The sequence below is a fragment of the Scyliorhinus torazame genome, chromosome 7, assembly GCF_047496885.1.
Source record: "Scyliorhinus torazame isolate Kashiwa2021f chromosome 7, sScyTor2.1, whole genome shotgun sequence".
NCBI classification, from domain to species: Eukaryota; Metazoa; Chordata; class Chondrichthyes; order Carcharhiniformes; family Scyliorhinidae; genus Scyliorhinus; species Scyliorhinus torazame.
The window spans coordinates 91,828,969-91,849,659 of record NC_092713.1 but is presented as its reverse complement, the minus strand read 5'-3'; the positions used below and the strand labels follow the sequence as shown (position 1 = coordinate 91,849,659).

General features: G+C 43.0%; 1 protein-coding gene across 10 annotated transcripts in view; it reads left to right on the top strand.

Moving 5' to 3' along the window:
• lrrc7 (leucine rich repeat containing 7) overlaps positions 1-20,691 on the top strand; it is an 895,132-nt gene that overhangs the window by 682,132 nt on the left and 192,309 nt on the right. For 6 of the 10 annotated variants that reach the window (XM_072511057.1, XM_072511054.1, XM_072511058.1 and 3 more), the window contains 2 exons: positions 7,233-7,332; positions 19,056-19,183. In XM_072511057.1, coding sequence (XP_072367158.1) covers positions 7,233-7,332; positions 19,056-19,183 — 228 coding nt within the window. The remainder of the gene's footprint in view (positions 1-7,232; positions 7,333-19,055; positions 19,184-20,691) is intronic. The other 4 variants (XM_072511053.1, XM_072511060.1, XM_072511061.1 and 1 more) reach the window with 1 other exon arrangement.

Here is a 20,691-nt window from a genome sequence, read left to right as displayed (position 1 = left end):
ATTGTGCAATGTATTTATTCATATTAAAACGCATGTGCAAGTTATGGACCCAGTCCGCCATGGCATCCAAATCTTCCTTCAGTCCATTTCTTCATCTAAAGACTATATTTATGTATATATGTATCTATATTCTTTGCGCACTTGTGGACAAGTCCCACGACACATTCATTATATTGTTGATAAATATCATGAAGAACAAAAGCTCTAATACTAATCCTTATGGTATTTATTGGTGGCCTGTTCCCTCCAGATCTGCTGCTTATGAACTGATATGTTTGGTCTCCACATTGTGGAGGAGAGCATATCGGGAGTAACAAATTCTCTAACCTCTTCATGGTGCGTTTCTCGTTGGCAGGAGGCACCCTGCTATTGACTGCTGGTGGGATCTTCTGGTCCCGCTGCTGTCAATGGGATTTCCCATTGAATCCACCCCCAGATGCTGGGAAACCAGTGCTGGAGTGCACCGTAGGCAGGACCGCAAGGTCCCACTGGCGTGAACAATCAGAAGATCTCACCCTACTAAATAGAAATAATTGCAAGTAAATTGCTTTTTTTACATTGAAAGAGTGTTTAGGTTGTTGAACAATTGGAAGGGAGGAGGTAGAAGGGCAGGTATTATTTCTCATATCCTTGAATGGAAAGGTGTTGGTGGAAGGGGGGAGATGTAATAATAAGAATAATTTTTATTAGTGTCACATGTAGGCTTACATTAACAGTGCAATGAAGTTACTGTGAAAATCCCCTGGTCGCCACACTCCGGCGCCTGTTCGGGTACACAGCGGGAGAATTCAGAATGTCCAATTCACCTAACAAGCACGTCTTTCGGGACTTGTGAGAGAAAACCGGAGCGCCCGGAGGAAATCCACGCAGACACGGGAAGAATGTGCAGACTCTGCACAGAAAGTGACCCAAGCCGGGGATCAAACCCGGGTGCCTGGCACTGTGAAGCAACAGTGCTAACCACTGTGTTACCGTACCATTGGGGGTGATTGAGAAGTGAACCAGGATGTTGTGGAGAGAAAGGTACCTTCAGGATGCGGGGAGTAAAGTTTGAAATGCATAAGAGAGATTACAGAATAAACAGAGTGGTTAGGTAATGGAATAACATGGAAATTAATTTAAGTAAGCCTCACTGAGGTTAGTGCAGTGAATATTTTGTGGGTACAGTAAATCAACAGCTATGTTTTGCATTTTATTTTGCAGTATTTATTAGTGGGTCACCAATAGTGGAGACTCTGGCCATACTTATCTCTAATTTAAAAAATTGAGCGAAGTATCCAATTGGCAATATAGTTTGACTTGCAGCAAGAAAAGCTGTGTGTGCAAATGTTATGGTTAGTGACATTTCAAAAATTTAAATTACACTCACCTTATATACTCCGGGCAATATTTGCAAGCCTGCACTCCTGAAAACCCATTTGTAGTTGTTAAATGATGGATTTCAAGAGATACTCCCTTGCTGCGAAGTACTGCAGATGCTGGAAATCTGACATAAAAACAGAAAATGCTGGAATATCTCAGCAGGTTAGCATCTGCGATAAAGGAAGCAAGAGTTAACATTTCAAGTCAGTTTGAATCTTCTTCAGGGCTAAGGAGTGGAAGGATCGTAATAGATTTTTTAATGTTAAGATGGGGTGCAACAGGCATAGCAAAATAGAAGGACAGGGATAGATGGGAATTAAGGAGAACTTTGACAAAGATATTGTGGAAGACAAGACAAAGAGAGTGATACAGAGATGCCGCCACCAAACACATCTTCCCCTCACTCCCAACAGTAGGGACTGTTCCCTCCACGACAACCTGGTCCGCTCTTCCATCACCCTTAACTCCTCATTCCCTTTACACCGTACCTTCCCATGAAATGGCAGATGGTACAAAATCTGTCCCTTTACCTCCACCCCCCCTTACCATCTAAAGCCCCAAACACTGGGCGGGATTCTCCGCTCCCGCGTCGGTTGGGAGAATCGCCTGGGTCGCCAAATTTTCCCGCGACGCCGGAACGGCCCCGTCGAGTTCCGCACGGCGCAGGCCGGAGAATCGCCCGAGACACCCAAAATGGCGATTCTCCGGCACCCCTCCTATTCTCAGGCCCGGATGGGCCAAGCGGCCAGCCCAAAACGGTGCGTTCCCCCCGGCGCCGTCCACACCTGGTCGCTGCCGTCGGGAACAGTGCGGGAACGCTGGGGGGGCGGCCTGCGGGGGGAGGGAGGGGGGATCCTGCACCGGGAGGGGCCTCAAATGGGGTATCGCCCATGATCGGTGCCCACCGATCGTCAGGCCATCCTCTCTGTAGGAGGACCTCCTTTCTTCCGCAGCCCCGCAAGATCCATCTGCCATCTTCTTGCGGGGCGGACTCGGAGAGGACGGCAACCACGCATGCGCGGGTTGGCACTGGCCAACCCGCGCATGCACGGGTGACGCCAGTTATGCGGCGCCGGCCGCGTCATGTATGTGGCGCCGCCTTTATGGCGACAAGGCCTGGCGCGTTTAACTGACGCGGCCCCGCTCCGAGCCCATTATCGGGCCCTGAATCGGTCGGGATAGGGGCCGTTTCACGCCGTCGTGAACCTCGTGGGCACTTCAGCGCGGGAGCGGAGAATCCCGCCCACTATATGTCAGGTTTGACCTGGAGCAAATAACCAGATCTTGATTTTTCTGTTCAGCACAGCTTAAGTTATATAATTGATTTGACAGGATCAACTATTGTCACCATTATAAATGCACATTCATCCCTTTTGGCTAAATTGAGCACAGCACACATGTGAAGAGTTTATTGGTGTTTCTTTTAACCAATGTTACTTTTCTTTCTGATCTCTATGAATATTGGAAACATGGAGAGAAATTATGTTATGTCCGCAGGCCATTGTTTTTATTCCATTTATTGGCCCTGCTATTTTCCTTCCTGGCATTTTTGTCAGTTCACACGTGAACAATCAGTCTTTTATGCTCCTGATTGCTACCCAATACACAGTTGCATAGTTGGGATATCAAGAGATGGATAGTATTAGAGGGACATTGAGTTTAAAAGATCAAGCTTAATGGTTAACAAATTGTTAGAACAGGATTGATAAATGCCTGTACCTTTTTCCTCTACTGCAAAGCATGTAAATATCAGTTTGCGACAGGGTCACATTTGTTTGAGATAACCACACAATCAAATATCTTGGCAACATCATCTGGTTCTACACAAGAAGCTTACCACTTTGTGAGACATTATAAGAATACCAACTTCTGCGAACCTATGCTGCACATGAGGCAACTTCTCAAGGAGAAGATGGGTGCAATGCCTCACTTAAGCCAAAATGAATGTCTGTGACAGTGAAAATCAACTTTGGCACAAAACAGACAATAGAGGAACTGCTGCCAATTATACAGCCTGCCGAATTTTCCATTCCATTGGCTGGATATTCCTCTACTGATCATTCTGTGCCTGACAAAGTTTAATTTCACTCCTATATTTGTCTTAACAAAGATTGTACAAAATTTACATCTGGATATTGTCCCTGCAAACAAAACACAGTTTTGCTGTGTAAAAATAGTATTAATTTAAATTGTGTAGATGCATGGTTATGCAGATTCAAATTTAATTTTAATATTTTCCTGCTGTATCATTTCTCAGTGCCAACATGAAACAGCATATATCACAAGATTAAATAAGAAATTATTAACCCATCCGTCTTGGGTGGGTTTGAACATAGATGCCACCTTGAAAAAACAGTGTGTTAACCTTCTGTATAATCCAGTCACCACATATTACAAGGTTGATACAGAGGTGGCCATTCCTAATTATACAGGGACATCATTTGCAGGAAGTGCCGGTGTTAAAAACCACATTGATGTTAAACGCAAGGGTATACCAAAACCCAGAGGGGTAACTTGGAAAATATACACCATTAATGGTGTATATTTTCAATTTGGTATACTATGAGAAAAGATATGTGAACCAGGGAGGAATAGTCCAGTCATTGTGATCAATTAATAAAGAATATTTATTAAGTTAAAATTTTAAAAACCCAACAAGAAGGACACTACAACACTTAACTACACTGATGGCTATAGACACACAGTATTACATGATTCCCAACTACCACATTTCCTAAGATGCCCCTTTGTTCCCAAGCAACATCCAATATTATATAACTCATATCAGCTGAATCCACCAGATAATTATCACAAAAGTTATTTGGCCATGTCCGGGAAACCGTCTTCAGTTTCATGAAAGGTGGAGTCTTCTCAGTTAGAGTTTTGGATCTCAGCCGGCTGCCTGTTTAGCAATAACTTGTTTTTGAAAGACTGTTTCTGCAACTGGGTGTAGCTGTGATAGTAGCTGCTACTTTATTTTTGCTCATGAATTGTGGGCACCACTGGCAGGGCTTGAATTTATTACCCATCCCTAATTGCCCTGAACTGAGTGGTTTGTCCACCACATTGCTGTGGAGCTGGGGTCACATGGAGGTCAGACTAGGTAAGGACGGCAGATTTCATTCTCTAAAGGATATTAGTGAACCCAATGAATTTTTACAACAATTGACTGCTGGTTTAGCACAGGGCTAAATCGCTGGCTTTGAAAGCAGACCAAGGCAGGCCAGCAGCACGGTTTAATTCCCGTACCAGCCTCCCCGAACAGGTGCCGGAATGTGGCGACTAGAGGCTTTTCACAGTAACTTCATTTGAAGCCTACTTGAGACAATAAACGATTTTCATTTCATTTCATTTCAATGGCTTCATGGTCATTATTAGATTTTTTATTGAGTTCAAATTTCAACATCTTCTGTGGTGTGATTCCAACCTGGATCTCTGGATTACTTGTCTCGTGACAATGCCACTATGCCATTGCCTCTCCCTGTATCGCTTTCTCCAGTTATTGTGCTATGGATAGATCATTCTTTCCCTTTAATGTTACCTAGCCTGTGGATATAGCTTTTAGCATATACGTGTCAATTTCCTTATCTCTCTACTCACCTCTTCTATACGCCATTGCTTTCTCCATGTCACATAGGAATATACTTGCTTTTCTCACTGGTTTTCTAATTCACATATCAATATCCCTTCAGACAGCTGCCATTATCAACTCCCTTCTTAATTTATTTTATCCCCATTTCATTTTTTAATCTTAATTTTCCCAATTCTTGACACTGGTCAGACAATCATGGCATACAATCCTGGTCTTTGGCATTTAAATCAATGACGGAAAATCAGTCAGAGTGATCTGACATTTCCCAAATAGTACTTCTTGTGAGACCGATAATTCGCTACGAGGAGTTTCCAATTGGGAGAACCATTATTTCCATACCTTGTTTCGTGTTACAAGGTTCTGGAAATTATCTTTTTGTTGTAATTAGAGATGAGGACTCCCTAATGTCATAAGAATTCTTATGTTCAAACAAAAACACTCCATTAAAATTTGCTGTGCACTGGTCAAACGCTACCTTGCAGACGTGGTCAATCAATGTTCAGTGAACATGAGCAGTCAGAATAAACAGTTGCTACAAGGCAGAATTTTGGGAACCAACATCCTATATTCCAAAGATGTAGGGCAGCATGGTGGCACAGTGGTTAGCACTGTTCCCTACGGCGCTGAGGACCCAGGTTCGAATCCCGGCCGTGGGTCACTGTCCGTGTGGAGTTTGCACATTCTCCCTGTGTCTGCGTGGGTTTCACCCCCACAACCCAAAGATGTGCAGGGTAGGTGGATTGGCCACACTAAATTGCCCCTTAATTGGAAAAAAATAATTGGGTACTCTAAATTAAAAAAAACCAGATGCGTGTAAAATATCAGGCCCAAAATAGAGTGACACCATTTTTCAACTATCCTTGGCTGCTGCTGCTTCCTGACTACTTCCCGTGCACTTAGAATTCAATGCTGCAGAAATGTGAGCTACATATGGAGGTATCAGCAACTCATCCGTATTATTTAAATGAAGCCCAAGGTCCAACTTCACGTTGGTCTCAAAACTTCTGTTTCAAGCATATTAAACGGCCCGATCAACATATTCATGATGAGAAATATTTCAACGTCAATTTAGGAGAAATCAGGTGTGCCATTCTCCGACTCCCCGCCGGGTCGGAGAATCGCCGGGGGCTGACGTGAATCCCGCCCCGGCCGGTTGCCGAAGTCTCCGGCACCGGAGATTCGGCGGGGGCGGGAATCGCGCCGCGCCGGTTGGCGGGCCCCCCCACGCGATTCTCCGGCCTGGATGGGCCGAAGTCCCTCCGATAAATTGCCTGTCCCGCCGGCGTAAATTGAACCACCTGCCTTACCGGCGGGACAAGGCGGTGCGGGCGGGCCCCGGGGTCCGGGGGGGGGGGGGGCGCGGGGCGATCTGGCCCCGGGGGCTGCCCCCACGGTGGCCTGGCCCGAGATCGGGGCCCACCAATCCGCGGGCAGGCCTGTGCCGTGGGGGCACTCTTTCCCTTCCGCCTCCGCCATAGTCTCCACCATGGCGGAGGTGGAAGAGACTCCCTCCACTGCGCATGCGCAGGAATGCTGTCAGTGGCCGCTGACGCTCCCGCGCATGCGCCGACAGGAGATGTCATTTCCGTGCCAGCTGGCGGGGCACCAAAGGCCTTTTCCGCCAGCTGGCGGGGCGGAAATTTGTCCGGCGCGGGCCTAGCCCCTTAAGGTTGGGGCTCGACCCCCAAAGATGCGGAGCATTCCGCACCTTTGGGGCGGCGCGATGCCCGTCTGATTTGCGCCATTTTGGGCGGCAGTCGGCGGACATCGCGCCGTTTCGGGAGAATTTCTCCCCAGATGTACATGGCCTCGAAGGTTGAAACAGAAAGTTTGATTGAGTCCTCAGGTAGATTTATCCAATATGATAAAGTTAATAACTGTAGTTTCCCCCTTACCTACTAGATCCTACAAAATGGCAAATTGTTGTCGATCTGAAATATAAACAGAAAATGGTGGAAATACACAGCTGGTCAGGCAGCATCTGTACAGAGAGAAACAGAAATATGATGAAAGGTCATCGACCTGCAATAGCGCGGTTTCTTTGACCACATCTGCTGCTTTACCTGCTGGACAGTATTAATTACCTATATGACACCCTTGAATAATTCTTAAAAGCTTTATTCCTTTATCAATTGTTGCCTGGATTAAATTATAGAATTTTTCTGGTTTTATGAAAAGCCTACTGATGTTAACATTGTCCTTGTCTTGTGATATAATGATAATTCAAATAATGTAATCAGTATATAATTTCCTCTGTGTTCTTATCCTTCTGGTTTAGTCCAAGGCACTAATCCCTCTGCAAACTGAGTCTCATCCAGAAACAAAACAGAGAGTGTTGACAAACTATATGTTTCCACAGCAGCCACGCAACGATGAAGGTGAGACTCCTCCTCACTCAGAGGACTGAGATCAGTGCTGTTTTTCAGGTGACATCTTCTTTACCTGATTGTGCTTCTTGTTATGTGTGTAAGCTGGCAATGCACAAGTAATACCAGCTAGCAAGTTGATACATTATGACATAACACAACATTAACTGTGCTAGTCTCTTGGCATTTTATGTTTTTGCTGTTTCAACCCTGTTAGCTCATCGGGAAACTTCACTTGTACATTTTGATGACTGGTAATGTCATAATAAGAATAATGCAGGTTATCAGCAAGGATGGCATTGGAATTACTATGATTGGCCCCAATGCTCCTTGACAGAGAAAGCGAAAGATAATGTAGGATTACTGCTTTCCAGTAACATGTGTATAGATGTCAGAAGAGGACAAGATACCACCCTATGGTCAATAGAATGTGTACACTCACTTTCCAGTCTTACTCTCGAAGAACGGCAACTGTGATAATATAGCACAGAGCTACCAGGATCCTTGAAGGTACGCCACAGAATCAGTTAGTGTTGTCGGAAAGTAAGGAGATCAGTGGCTATCATAATAATATATACTGGAGACAACTCAACTATGGAGGATCTGTTTCTAGGATTTCTTCACTCACACGTACGCTAGTTGAGTTTTGATAAAATACCCAATGTACTGCTGAGTGGAGTGTCATGGAATAGCATTACATTTCAGGAGAAAATTAATCCCACAACATCCACCTCACTTTCTTGGACTGCTTGCCCTATTAGCTGGATATGCTTTGGTTGGGAATAAATGTGGAAAGTTATTTGCGAAAGAATAAAAAAGGAAAAAGATGGGAGTTTTAGTCAACATCAACATCCCCTACTACTACTTTTATCTTCTCCCATTTGCCTGGGGTTGTCACAATGCTGGTTGATCACCCATCTCTGTCTCCTCCAGTCAGTCACCAATTCCCCTTCCAATCCCACTGTGTTTAAGGCCTGGATTTTCCAGCCCTGCCTGTTGCTGGGATTTTCCTGTCCCGCCAAAAGCCAGTGGGCTTTTGGTTGGCCCGCTGCAACCCTTGGGTCTGGAAAATCCCGGCCTAAGTCTCTTGCCCAAGTATCTTTCCATCTGGTCTTGGACATTCCTCTTCTCCTCCTTCCAGGCAATCACATCTTTATCACTCACCTCACTGCATTTCTTCTCTCTCCTCGCAATAGATGTCTATACCATTTCAATCTCTTCTTTGCTACTTTCTTTGATGCTTCCACAATCTTCACCGGCCCCTTATGTACTGGTTCTTGATACTGTCCTTTCTCATTTCTCCACAAATCCATCTCACCATCCACAATTCGGTATTCAATTGTTATTCCTCTCTTCTCGATGTTTCTGCCCCATTCATGCCGGTCTCACAACTGCCTTGAGGATTCTTCCTTTCAGTTTCAACAATACTTTCTTTCACATAACACTCCACTGCACTTCTCCCACTTATTCCAACTAGAGCTATTCTGTTGCATAATTTCCATTTCTGTGCTTCCATTTTCAGCCACCACTGGCTCCAGCTACTTGAAACAACTCACTTTCTCCAAGTCTTCACCCAGAATCTTTTCACCTTCATTCTGATCCTCTTCACTGGGCTCAAATTGACAGCCACGTCTTGGATCTTTGGTCTACTAATCTTCATACCTCAGCAATATTCTTTCCTTCGTTTTCAGAGTTGAGTCAGGTTTCAAAATGGGTTTTGGTAAGAAACATTGTTATGAAGAGGAAAAGAAAGATTACTTGCTCAGGATCTGGGGCTAGATTTACCTCCACTATTTGGGTAGATTAACCACAGAACAGGTGGACTTATCACAACAAATCCATTCCTTTCAACAGAACATATAACATTTTCACTGTTGTAGATTTTCCCTAATTTATTTAACCCCTTGAAGTGGGTTAAAAGTCTGATGAAACATTCTCTGGTCCTCCAAGTGGTTATCTTATCCCATGAATGAATTTAAGGAATCTTAGATTCAACTGACATTTGAATTTAAGCTTCTGCCAGACGCGATGTTTTGACATTCAGAAATACATCAATAGAATGAAAAGGGTCCCTAGAAGGATTATCTGAATGGCAATCCTGGAATGGTTTCTTTGGTGGCTTTCTGGCAGCACAAGAGTAGGCTTCTCATGTAATACCTGATATACCATTAAATCCAGGTGTGCTCAGGGATCATTTTAAGTGCTCATACTGAGTCTAATTGCATTTCCTCCGCTATTATTGGAGCGGGTTCCCCCACATCAATCACTTCCTGCAGGATGGTTTTCCTGCCACTGAGAGTCTGATGTTCAGTCTTCCAGCCAGCTGCCAGCCTATTTACTCCAGCAGGCTCCACTAAATCCACCCATTTGTGTGTGGATTGGGAAGGAATTGATTGGACTTAAATAACATTGTTAATAATATTGAACTAATCATCTTGATTCTACTTTCCAACCAATGCTGGTTAGGCCAGCATTTATTGCCTGCCTCTAATTGCCCTTGAGAACGTGGTGGTGAGCTGCCTTCTTGAACCGCTGCAGTCCATGTGGTGTAGATACACCCACAGTGCTGTTAGGAGGGAGTTCCAGAATTTTGACCCAGCGACAGTGAAGGAACACCAATATATTCCCAAATCAGGATGGTGATTGGTTGACGGAGGACTTCCAGGTGATGGTGTTCCATGTGTCCACTGTCCATGCCCTTCTAGATGGTAGCGGTCGTGGCTTTGGAAGGTTCTGCATAAGGAGTCGTGGCAATTTCCTGTAGTGTGTCTTGGAGACGGCACACACTGCTGCTGTTGTGCATTGGTGGTGGAGGGAGTGACTGTTTGTGGATGGGGTTTCAGTCAATCGGGCTGCTCGGGATGGTGTTGAGTTTCTTGAGTGTTGTTGGAACTGCATTTATCCAGACAAGTAGAGAGTATTTCATCACACTCCTGACTTGTGCCAAAGTTGGACAGACTTTGTGGAGTCAAGAGGTGAGTTAATCACCTCAGGATTCCTAGTTTCTGACCTGCTCTTGAAGCCACAACATTTATGTGGCTGGGCCAATTAAGTTTCTGGTCAATGGTAACCCCCAGGATATTGATAGTGTGGAATTCAGCATTGGTAATGCAATTGAATGTCAAGAGGCAATGATTAGATTCTCTTTTGTTGGAGATGATCATTACCTGGCACTTGTGTGGCACAAATATTGCTGCCATGTGCCAGCACAAGTCTGAATATTGTCCAGATCTTGCTGCATTTGAATATGGACTGCTTCATTATCTGAGGAGTCGTGAACGGTTCTGTAAATTTTGCAATCATCAGTGAACATCCCCCCCTTCTCACCTTATTATGGAGGGAAGGTCATTGCTGAAGCAGTTGAAGGTGGTTTGGCCTAGCATACTATACTTAGGAACTCAGGGTTCTGAAAACCAGTACTACCCTATCTAAACAGCATCCTAATAGATTGTTGCGCTAGTCCTCATGTAAGAAGGCGATAGTCTTTGGTCTCTTTTTTCCTGAGCTTCTTAAATTACCAACAAGAAAAATAATTCATCATATGAAGGGAACAGATCAGGTCAGAATGTAGGGCTTAATTTTTTAAGTCAATTTTTCTTTCCAACTGAGATGCAATGCATAAGCAAAATGACAATTTTATTATAGTTGTCACAGACTGCCAAAATGCAGAACAACATATGAAAACCTTCCAATCGAAAAGAAAAAAAAAACATTCAGCGCAATTAGTGTTTAAATACTGTTCAAATTCTGCTCTCACCCAGTGGACAAAGAACCTCCTGGCCTAACTTCCTCACTTCAACCAAAGAAAGACTTAGCATACTGCATGAAGTCCCTCCTGTTATATTTTAAATAATGACTTATCTAGAATATATATATTACACTTGAATCCACCAGATGATAAAATGACCAATAGTCTTCTTGTTGAAAGATGAACTATTTAATGAGTAAGAAAATAATAAACTGTCAGTCCTTTTACTCAACACTAAACTAACTATAAAGAAATAAAGTACAATACAGATATTGTATACACTATTATAACAAACTAGTTCTAACTTCTCTCACTCTAGCTATTCGATGTCTTGCTTGTTCACTGTTTTGGTACACACTCTCTAACTAACTAAAAAGGGCGGGAATCTAGTTCTTATTGTATCTGACTGTGAGACATCTAGTGTTGAAATCACTATACTACAATTCCGTACATTGATTATAGAATCATAGGGCGGGATTCTCCCGCAATCAGCGGGGCGGCCCATACCGGCTCCAAGAGCGGTGCGAAGCACTCCGGCATCGGGCCGCCCGGAGGTTGCGGAATCCTCCGCACTTCCAGGGGCTAGGTCGGTGCTGGAGGGGTTGGCGCGTGCCGAAGGGCCGCCGCCGGCATGAGTTGGCGCATGCGCAGGACTACCAGCATGTTCTGGTGCATGCGGAGCCTTTAGGAGGCCAGCACGGAGGGAAAGAGTGCCCCCACGGCACCGGACCGCCCGCAGATCGGTGGGCCCCGATCGCGGGCCAGGCCACCATCGGGGGCCCCCCGGGGCCTGTTCCGCCTGCGCCCCTCCAGGGGACCCCGCTAACCGCCCTCCAAGCCAGGTCCCACCGGGGTGGACCATGTCCATTTCACACCGGCATGACTGGCCAAAAACGGGCGGCCACTCGGCCCATTGGGGCCCGGAGAATTGCCGGGGGGGGGGGGGCGACCGACCGGCGTGACGCAATCCCCGCCCTTGCCCGAAAACCAGTGCAGGAGAATTCGGCAGCCAGTGTCTGAGCGGCGTCTGTTGATAGAGAGATGTTCTGTAATTGAGTAAAGCTAAGTAAAATTCAGAATCAGAGTCTTTAGATTTGCTAAGTAGCTGTTTCATGATGTGAACACCTTTCTCTGCTTTTCCATTTGATTGTGGAAAATATGGGCTTGAAGTAACATGTTGAAAGGTGTATTTCAATGAGAAATCATGCCATTCATGACTTGAGAAACAAGGGCCATTGTTCGACATTATGATACTGGAATACCATGTCTGGCAAATATCTCCTTGCATTACTTTATGACATTGTTGGATGTAATGTCGTTCAGTTTCACTAACTCAGGAAAATTTGAAAAATAGTCAATGATCAAAAGATAGTCTTTTCCAAAAAGATCAGCACCAACCTTGATCCATGGAGATGTTACTAGATCATGTGGTTGCAGTGGTTCTTTGCATTGTTGATTTTGATGGGATTGACATGTTGAACACGACGATATCATGTTCGCAATATCATTGTTGATACCAGGCCAATAGATAGACTATCTGGCACGTCTTCTACATATTCAACACCTACATGACCTTCATGTAACTTCGACAGCATTTCAGAACGCATACTTTGTGGAATTACAACACGATCTTGTCTCAGCAGTATACCATCTACAATAGTCAGTTCTGACTGAATGGATTGGTATTATGGACAATTACTTTTGGGCCACCCTTCTTGAAGATATTTCATAACTTTCATCAACGTGGTATCCTTCTCTGTTTCAATGCTAATTTGCTGAAATTTGATATCTGATACAGGTAGTATTTGAATAGTTGCAAATGTGAATCAACATCATTGATGGATTCTTCTTGGAGAATGTCAGTGTTGACTGACCTAGATAAAGTATCAGCAATTACTAATTCTTTACCTGGTGTATACTTCAGTGTGAAATCGTATCTTCTCAATTTCATCATTAAACGTTGAAGTCTGAGAGTCATGTCATTTAAGTTTTGTTCTATGATGTGTACTAGTGGACGATGGTCAGTTTCTACTATGAATTTGGGTAGACCATATACATAGTCGTGGAATTTGGAAATCCCCGTGACTAACCCTAGACACTCTTTTTCGATTTGGGTGTACCTACACTCAGTGTCAGTCATTGATCTTGACGCATAGGCAATAGGAACCCAATTGTCAAAACGGTCTTGTTGCAGTAAAACAGCACCAATGCCATTTTTACTTGCATCAGTTGAAATTTTGGTTGGTTTTGTAGGATCAAAAAATGATAAGCATGGAGCTTGTATCAATTGTTGTTTCAAATCAGTCCATTCTGCAATATGTTGGTCAGTCCAGATGAATTCTGTGTTCTTTCTGATCAGTTTACGTAGAGCAGTTGTTCTCGCAGATAGATTTGAAATGAACTTTCCTAGAAAGTTGGCAAATCCAAGAAAGCGTAAGCCAGCCTTCTTATCTTTGGGAATTTGCATTGCCTTGATAGCTTACACTTTGTCTTGATCTTGTTTTATGCCTTCAGTCGTTATATTGTCACCTAGGAATCTTAAAGATGAGGCGGCAAACATGCATTTGGCCTTGTTTAACTTTAAACCATAGTTGGCAATTCTCTTGCAAACCTCCTGAAGATGCTTGATATGCTCTTCAGGCGTTGTTGACCAGATGATTGTCGTCAACATAAACCCGAACTCCTATGTTCTCGGTCATCTGTTCTATTGTTCTGTGAAAAATTTCAGAAGCAGATATGATACCAAAAGGCATCCTAATGAAACAGTACCTTCCAAAAGGTGTATTAAAAGTACAAAGAAGTTTACTGGAGTCTTCTAATTACATCTGCCAAAATCCTTGAGACGCATCAAGTTTGGTAAATATTTTAGCATTTGCCATCTCAGCAGAGATATCTTCTTTCTTTGGTATTGGATAATGCTCTCTTGATATTTCTCTTGAGATCTTTTGGGTCCATACAGATTCTTATTTCACCTGTAGGTTTTTTACACAGACTAGAGAGCTTACCCAGTCAGTAGGTTGAGTAACCTTAGAAATTATTCCTTGAGTTTGAAGTCTTGACAATTCAGATTTCATTCAACCTTTAAGTGGAGCAGGAACACGTCTAGGTGGATGGATCACCGATTTGGCATCCTTTTTCAGTTGGATTTTGTACTGAAAAGGTAACGTGCCCATACCTTGAAAAACATTTGGGTATTGTTGTAAGAGTTGTTGAACATCATCAGTGAGTGCACTTGATGGACAGGTATTCATGAAGATTCTTTGTATGAGGTTCAAATCTTTGATTGCTTGTGCTCCAAGTAATGATGAACGAGTATCATTGACAATCTCAAACCTTACTTGTTGTTGAATGTCTCAGTTTGTGACACTTAGGTAGCAGGATCCATGTGAAAAAATGGGGTTGCCATTGTAATCGCGCAATGAGCATTCTGGAGGAATCATTTCATAATGACTCTTGATCTTGGACAGGTCCTTGGAATTCAAAAGATTTGCCAATGTGCCAGTATCCAATTTAAAAGTGATTGGAATTGTGTTAATATACACAATAGTCATCCATTCGGTGCTTACTATGTTGACTTTTTGTTCTTCCGTTGCTTGAAGATTTTTCTCAGACTCTCGATGAGGTAACTTCATTGTTTTAAGATGATCCTTGCTTGCTTGTGGATCATGCTTGATGGACGAATCAACTACACCAATGAAGAAAGTATTTTCGAATGAGAAAATATTGTCAACTTCCGTGAAATCTTCTTGAGTGTTGATTTCTTCTGTTTTGTCTACAGCTCGTACTTTGTGATATTTTTTGTGTGTAGGAGGAATGTATGTAGCAGTTGATTGACACTGTGAAGCATAATGGTTGAGTTTCTGACATTTTAAACATCGTTTGCCAAAAGTTGGACCATTCTCCTTTTAAGTGGCCATTACCACATCTGTGACACGTAATTACATTGTCGTCATGACGTAATTGTGACGTACACGCATGCGCAGGCTTCTTCTTGAATGTCTTGCATTTTGGTGCGTAGTGCGCATGTGCAGAGCTCGAAAATGCTTGCAGAGGATGGCTTCCGTTCCTTACAGATTTCTGCTTTGCTTGCGACACCATTTTAATTTTCTCTGCCTCGTGGTAGAGATTTGCGCTTTTTGATGAATTAATGCTTCTCTGACATTATCATCAAGTATACCATATACTATTTGATCTCTGATAAGTGAATCATGTCGCTTATCATAGTTACACGTTTTAGTAAAGAGCTTGAGATCTGTGATGAAATTATTCACAAGTTCACCAGTTTTTTTGAATTCTCCGATGAAATTTCAGTCGTTCTAAAATCTCATTTGACTGCATTTTACAATGTTCATAAAACTTTGCTATCACTTGATAAAATTTAGTTTTATCATCACCAGCACTAAAATTAAATGAGTTGAATATTTTGATTGATTGCTGTCCTGCCAGGGACAGAAATAACACGATCCTTCTAGCTTCTGGTGCTGCACTTAAATCACTAGCTTCTAGGTAAAGTTGAAATTGTTGCTTGGACAACTTCCAATTTAAATTTAAATTACCAGTGGTCTTTAGGTGTCTTGGTACTTGAACTTTGTCCATTGATAGGTTGTTTGCATCAAAGCTTTCAAAGTTGCGATGATTGCTATAGTCGAATAGTTGAATCCGTTTTTTTTTCTTCTTTTCCATACTAAATCTTCGTTAGCTTTTCTTAAACGATTTAAAACTCGCTGGTACCATGTTATATTTTAAATAATGACTTATCTAAAATATATATATTACTCTTGAATCCACCAGGATGATAAAATGACCAATAGTCTTCTTGTTGAAAGATTAACTATTTAATGAGTAAGAAAATAATAAACCGTCAGTCCTTTTACTCAATACTAAACTAACTATAAAGAAATAAAGTACAATACAGATAACTATATAACTATATGCTATTCTAACAAACTAGTTCTAACTTCTCTCACTCTAGCTATTCTATGTCTTGCTTGTTCACTATTCTGGATCACATTCTCTAACTAAAAGGAGCGGGAATCCGGTTCTTTTAGTATCTGACAGTGAGACATCTAGTGTTGAAATGACTGTACTACATTTACATACATTGATCATGTATATTAATATCTGAATATCACTACACCTCCTTCTCAATCTTGTCCCTTGCCTGAGTTGTGGTGACTCTCACGTTCAACCACCACCAGTAAGCTCTTCCCCTCAAAGGGGAGAGCAGCCTATGATTACTATGGTCACTGAGACTATGCCGACTTTACCTTAGACGTTGTAAGTTCCTCATATGGGTTTGTAAGCACCACAGAATGCAGCTTTAAATGGTCCACAGTTCAAGACAGCAGATAAACTTTGCTGAAATCAATACAAACCTTGGAGGAAAAAGAAAATATGCTAACACAGTGACATAGGGAGAGAATTCAATTTAAGCCTAGAACAGGGGCAAAAGTCAGTGAAAATATGAATACAGGAACAAAAGTAGGCTAATCAACTTCTCAAACCTATTCAATGAGATCATGCCTGATCTGTATCTTAACTCCATCCACCTGCCTTGACTCCATGTCCCTTTATATCTGTATCGAACAAACATCAATCTCAGATTTAAAATTATTAAATCTGCTCCTAACTACTGCTTTTGTGGGAGATAGTTTCACATTTTTATCACCATTGCATGAAAAGTTCTTCCTAACTTATCTGCTGATTGGTCTGGCACTGCTTTTAATGTTATGCCCCCTTGTCTTAGAATAGCCACCGGTGGAATAAGTTCCTCTCTACTCTATCAATTATCCATGTAATATCTGCTCATGATCTAACTCTTAGACCCCGGTGCCATTCTGGTGATGCATAACTTCCAAGGCCAATATATCCTTTCTATGGTGCAGTGCCCCAAACTATAAACATTACCTCAGACATGGTCTAACTACCTCTTTATGCTGCTGCAGCAAAGCTTCCTTCTCCCTTATATTCTAGCCCTCTAGTTATATTTTTCTTGAGTTTTCTGCTGAAAGGCAGATCCAACCCATAGCACTCTGATCTCCACCATGGGTAGAGCAACGAGGCAGGTCCCAAATCCACCCCAGCCAGAACAGGGCTCAAATCCCACGCTGTTGGCACCGATCTGATCCACATTGGCCATCTAGCCAACTGAGCTATCTAGTCCCCAAAGGAGTCTTGAGTTTCTGTGACAACATACATTTTTACATGTATGTTGTAGCCTGGAGCAATGGATAGTGATCGTAGAGGCTCCAATTTCAGATGGCTGACCAAAAATCTTTCCCACCTCCCCACTGCTTCCCAGTGGCATAAGGACTTACAAGTTGCTATCAAGCTGCTTGGCTATCTTATGAACACACCATTCTTGGCGATGGAGTTTCTGGTCAATGGTAACCCCCAAGATGTTGATATATTATTTCTGGAAAATACTCATTTTGCTCACAAGACCCTCCACCCCGCACGCCCCCATCCCACCCTCTAGTTAGTTATAAAGGTTATATTCCATTAGATGACTTGATTATTTTTTTGTAGCTGTAAACTACATTTTAGTGATTTGTGTACAATCACTTTGGATTTCCATTGATGCTAGTTTTTCACCATTTGAATACTACTCGGCAAAGTGGCTACTCTGCTCATCAGTCCATGCTGCCTGGAGGCCTGACTAAATTCTTAATTAGGCTTCATACGAATGCTGCCAGTGAGCTCATGGGTGCTAAACAGGTGCTTTGGAGCAGGTTGGTGCTCAAGAGAGAGGACAATTAGTCAGCTCTTGTGCTGAGCCCTCCTGCTTCTCCTGAGCCCACAAAAAACCCTCAGATTACCAGGGTGTGTATTTCAAAGATCTTCAGGTCAATTTACTTCAAACACACTGTGAGTAGGCAGGAAATTCCAGAGCTCCAGCACCACTGGCCCTCATAGCAATTTGAGAAGTTCACAGTTGGTTTGAATAACCAGTAAATTTAAAGTAATAGGGTCAGAACCTGAATTGTTACATAGCTCCAATCCACACCCCCTCCAACCAACCTTCCATCCCCTATCCTGTAATCTAACAAGTAACCCGTTTCCTGTTTCTAAACCAGGTTTTAATCCAATCACATGCTGTACCTTGGTGTCCGGTGACTGTCACTTTAATTCTTTCAGCACTTATGTTATCGAAAACATTACTGAAGAGAATCATAGAATCCCTACAGTGCAGAAAGAGGCCATTGGGCCCATTGAATCTGCACTGACCCTCTGAAAGAGCGCCCAACTAGGCCCAGTCCCCCATCCTATCCACATAACTCCATCTAACCTTTGGACTAACGGGAAATTTATCATGGTCAATTGACCTAACCTGCACATCTTTGGACTGTGGGAGGAAACTGGAGCACCCGGAGGAAACCCACGCACACACGGGAGAATGTGCAGACTCCGCGCAGTCACCCGAGGTCAGAGTCGAACCTGGGTCCTTGGTGCTGTGAGGCAGCTGTGCTAACCACTGTGCCACATGCCACCCAGAAAAGGTAGGGTTTGCATTTCTGAACATTTTCCACTCACCCTCTGATGGAAATTACAGGCCGATGGAAGCCAGGTGATGGCAGAATTGAATTTGGGTGATGTCTTTCCTTACTAAAATATTTTCTGATACTTTCAGCTAAAATGTGAAAAATAATCACTGGGTTGAGTGCCAACACCTGTTGTCTACCAACACCAATATGAGTCAGCGCCTTTAGTAGAAAATGGAGACTTTTTTGTAAAATCTCTCGTAAAAAAAGCATACATTTCGTTCCACATTTCAAAGATTATGCAGAAATCAGAATGCAGTCACGACCTAATCATGTCTTATATTAGCAGCCCTAGGAATAGAGCCACCAAAATTGAACTTGGCAGTCACTCTGTAATCTACTGTTGCACTCCAGCAGGATAAAAAATTTAATTTGCTTTAGAACTTTATATTATGGAATATTTATAATGGTACAGCAGAATTTATCTTTTTTGCATGTATTTTCAGCAGATTTCCCTTCTGACAGTGATAGCTTCAACCCAACTTTGTGGGAAGAACAAAGACAACAACGCATGCAGGTCGCCTTTGAGTTTGAAGAGAAGAAGGAAGAAGAGGAAGATTCTGGGAAAGTTAAGGTTGTTACTCACTGCCCATTACAATATGTTATTAATGTTACTACAATCAAGCATCATGAAAAGGGGATTTGCATCACTTATTGTTTGGACACTACAAGTGTTATTAAGGGATAAAAATGGCACATGGTGCGTGCAGACTTTTGGGATGAGCCGGGCTGGATACTGTATTGGTCAGGCCAATAGTGCACTTAGTGAGTGGTCACCAGAGGTATATAAAGCAGGCCAGCCATGGCACCAGTCAGTGCATAATGCTAGTTTGACATCAATGCTTCCATTTTGAAGCTCAATATTCCAGCTGACACCCTTGCTTAGCAATGCACAGCTGCAGCAGTAAAGGGCCCCTCACCAGCATTATTTAAAGGAATTATCAACTGCTTACAAGTTAGTTGCTGGTTGTTGTTCAGGCTGCTGCTTTGATTCCATCATTGTTTTGTGCTTTCTATAGTTGTTTAAAGTTGCAAAAGTCAATAGTGAGCAATATGGCAGGTGCTAAAGGAGCTTTTGCCAACCTCTGGGCTTCTGCAATGGTTCACAGATAGGGATTAAGTAATAGCCATTCCTCGTGAAATACAGAAAGACTTGGAAAATGAACAGAGGGCACACAGAGCAAGACAATCAGCTGAAATAGGGAGGAGGGGATGTCAACAGGGCACCATATCCATAAGACCATAAGACATAGGAGTGGAAGTAAGGCCATTCGGCCCATCGAGTCCACTCCACCATTCAATCATGGCTGATTTCAACTCCATTTACCCGCTCTCTCTCCATAGCCCTTAATTCCTCGAGAAATCAAGAATTTATCAACTTCTGTCTTAAAGACACTCAACGTCCCGGCCTCCACCGCCCTCTGTGGCAATGAATTCCACAGACCCACCACTCTCTGGCTGAAGAAATTTCTCCTCATCTCTGTTCTAAAGTGACTCCCTTTTATTCTAAGGCTGTGCCCCCGGGTCCTAGTCTCCCCTGCTAATGGAAACAACTTCCCTACATCCACCCTATCTAAGCCATTCATTATCTTGTAAGTTTCTATTAGATCTTCCCTCAACCTCCTAAACTCCAATGAATATAATCCCAGGATCCCCAGACGTTCATCGTATGTTAGGCCTACCATTCCTGGGATCATCCGTGTGAATCTCCGCTGGACCCGCTCCAGTGCCAGTATGTCCTTCCTGAGGTGTGGGGCCCAAAATTGCTCACAGTATTCTAAATGGGGCCTAACTAATGCTTTATAAAGCTTCAGAAGTACATCCCTGCTTTTATATTCCAAGCCTCTTGAGATGAATGACAACATTGCATTTGCTTTCTTAATTACGGACTCAACCTGCAAGTTTACCTTTAGAGAATCCTGGACTAGGACTCCCAAGTCCCTTTGCACTTCAGCATTGTGAACTTTGTCACCGTTTAGAAAATAGTCCATGCCTCTATTCTTTTTTCCAAAGTGCAAGACCTCGCACTTGCCCACGTTGAATTTCATCAGCCATTTCTTGGACCACTCTCCTAAACTGTCT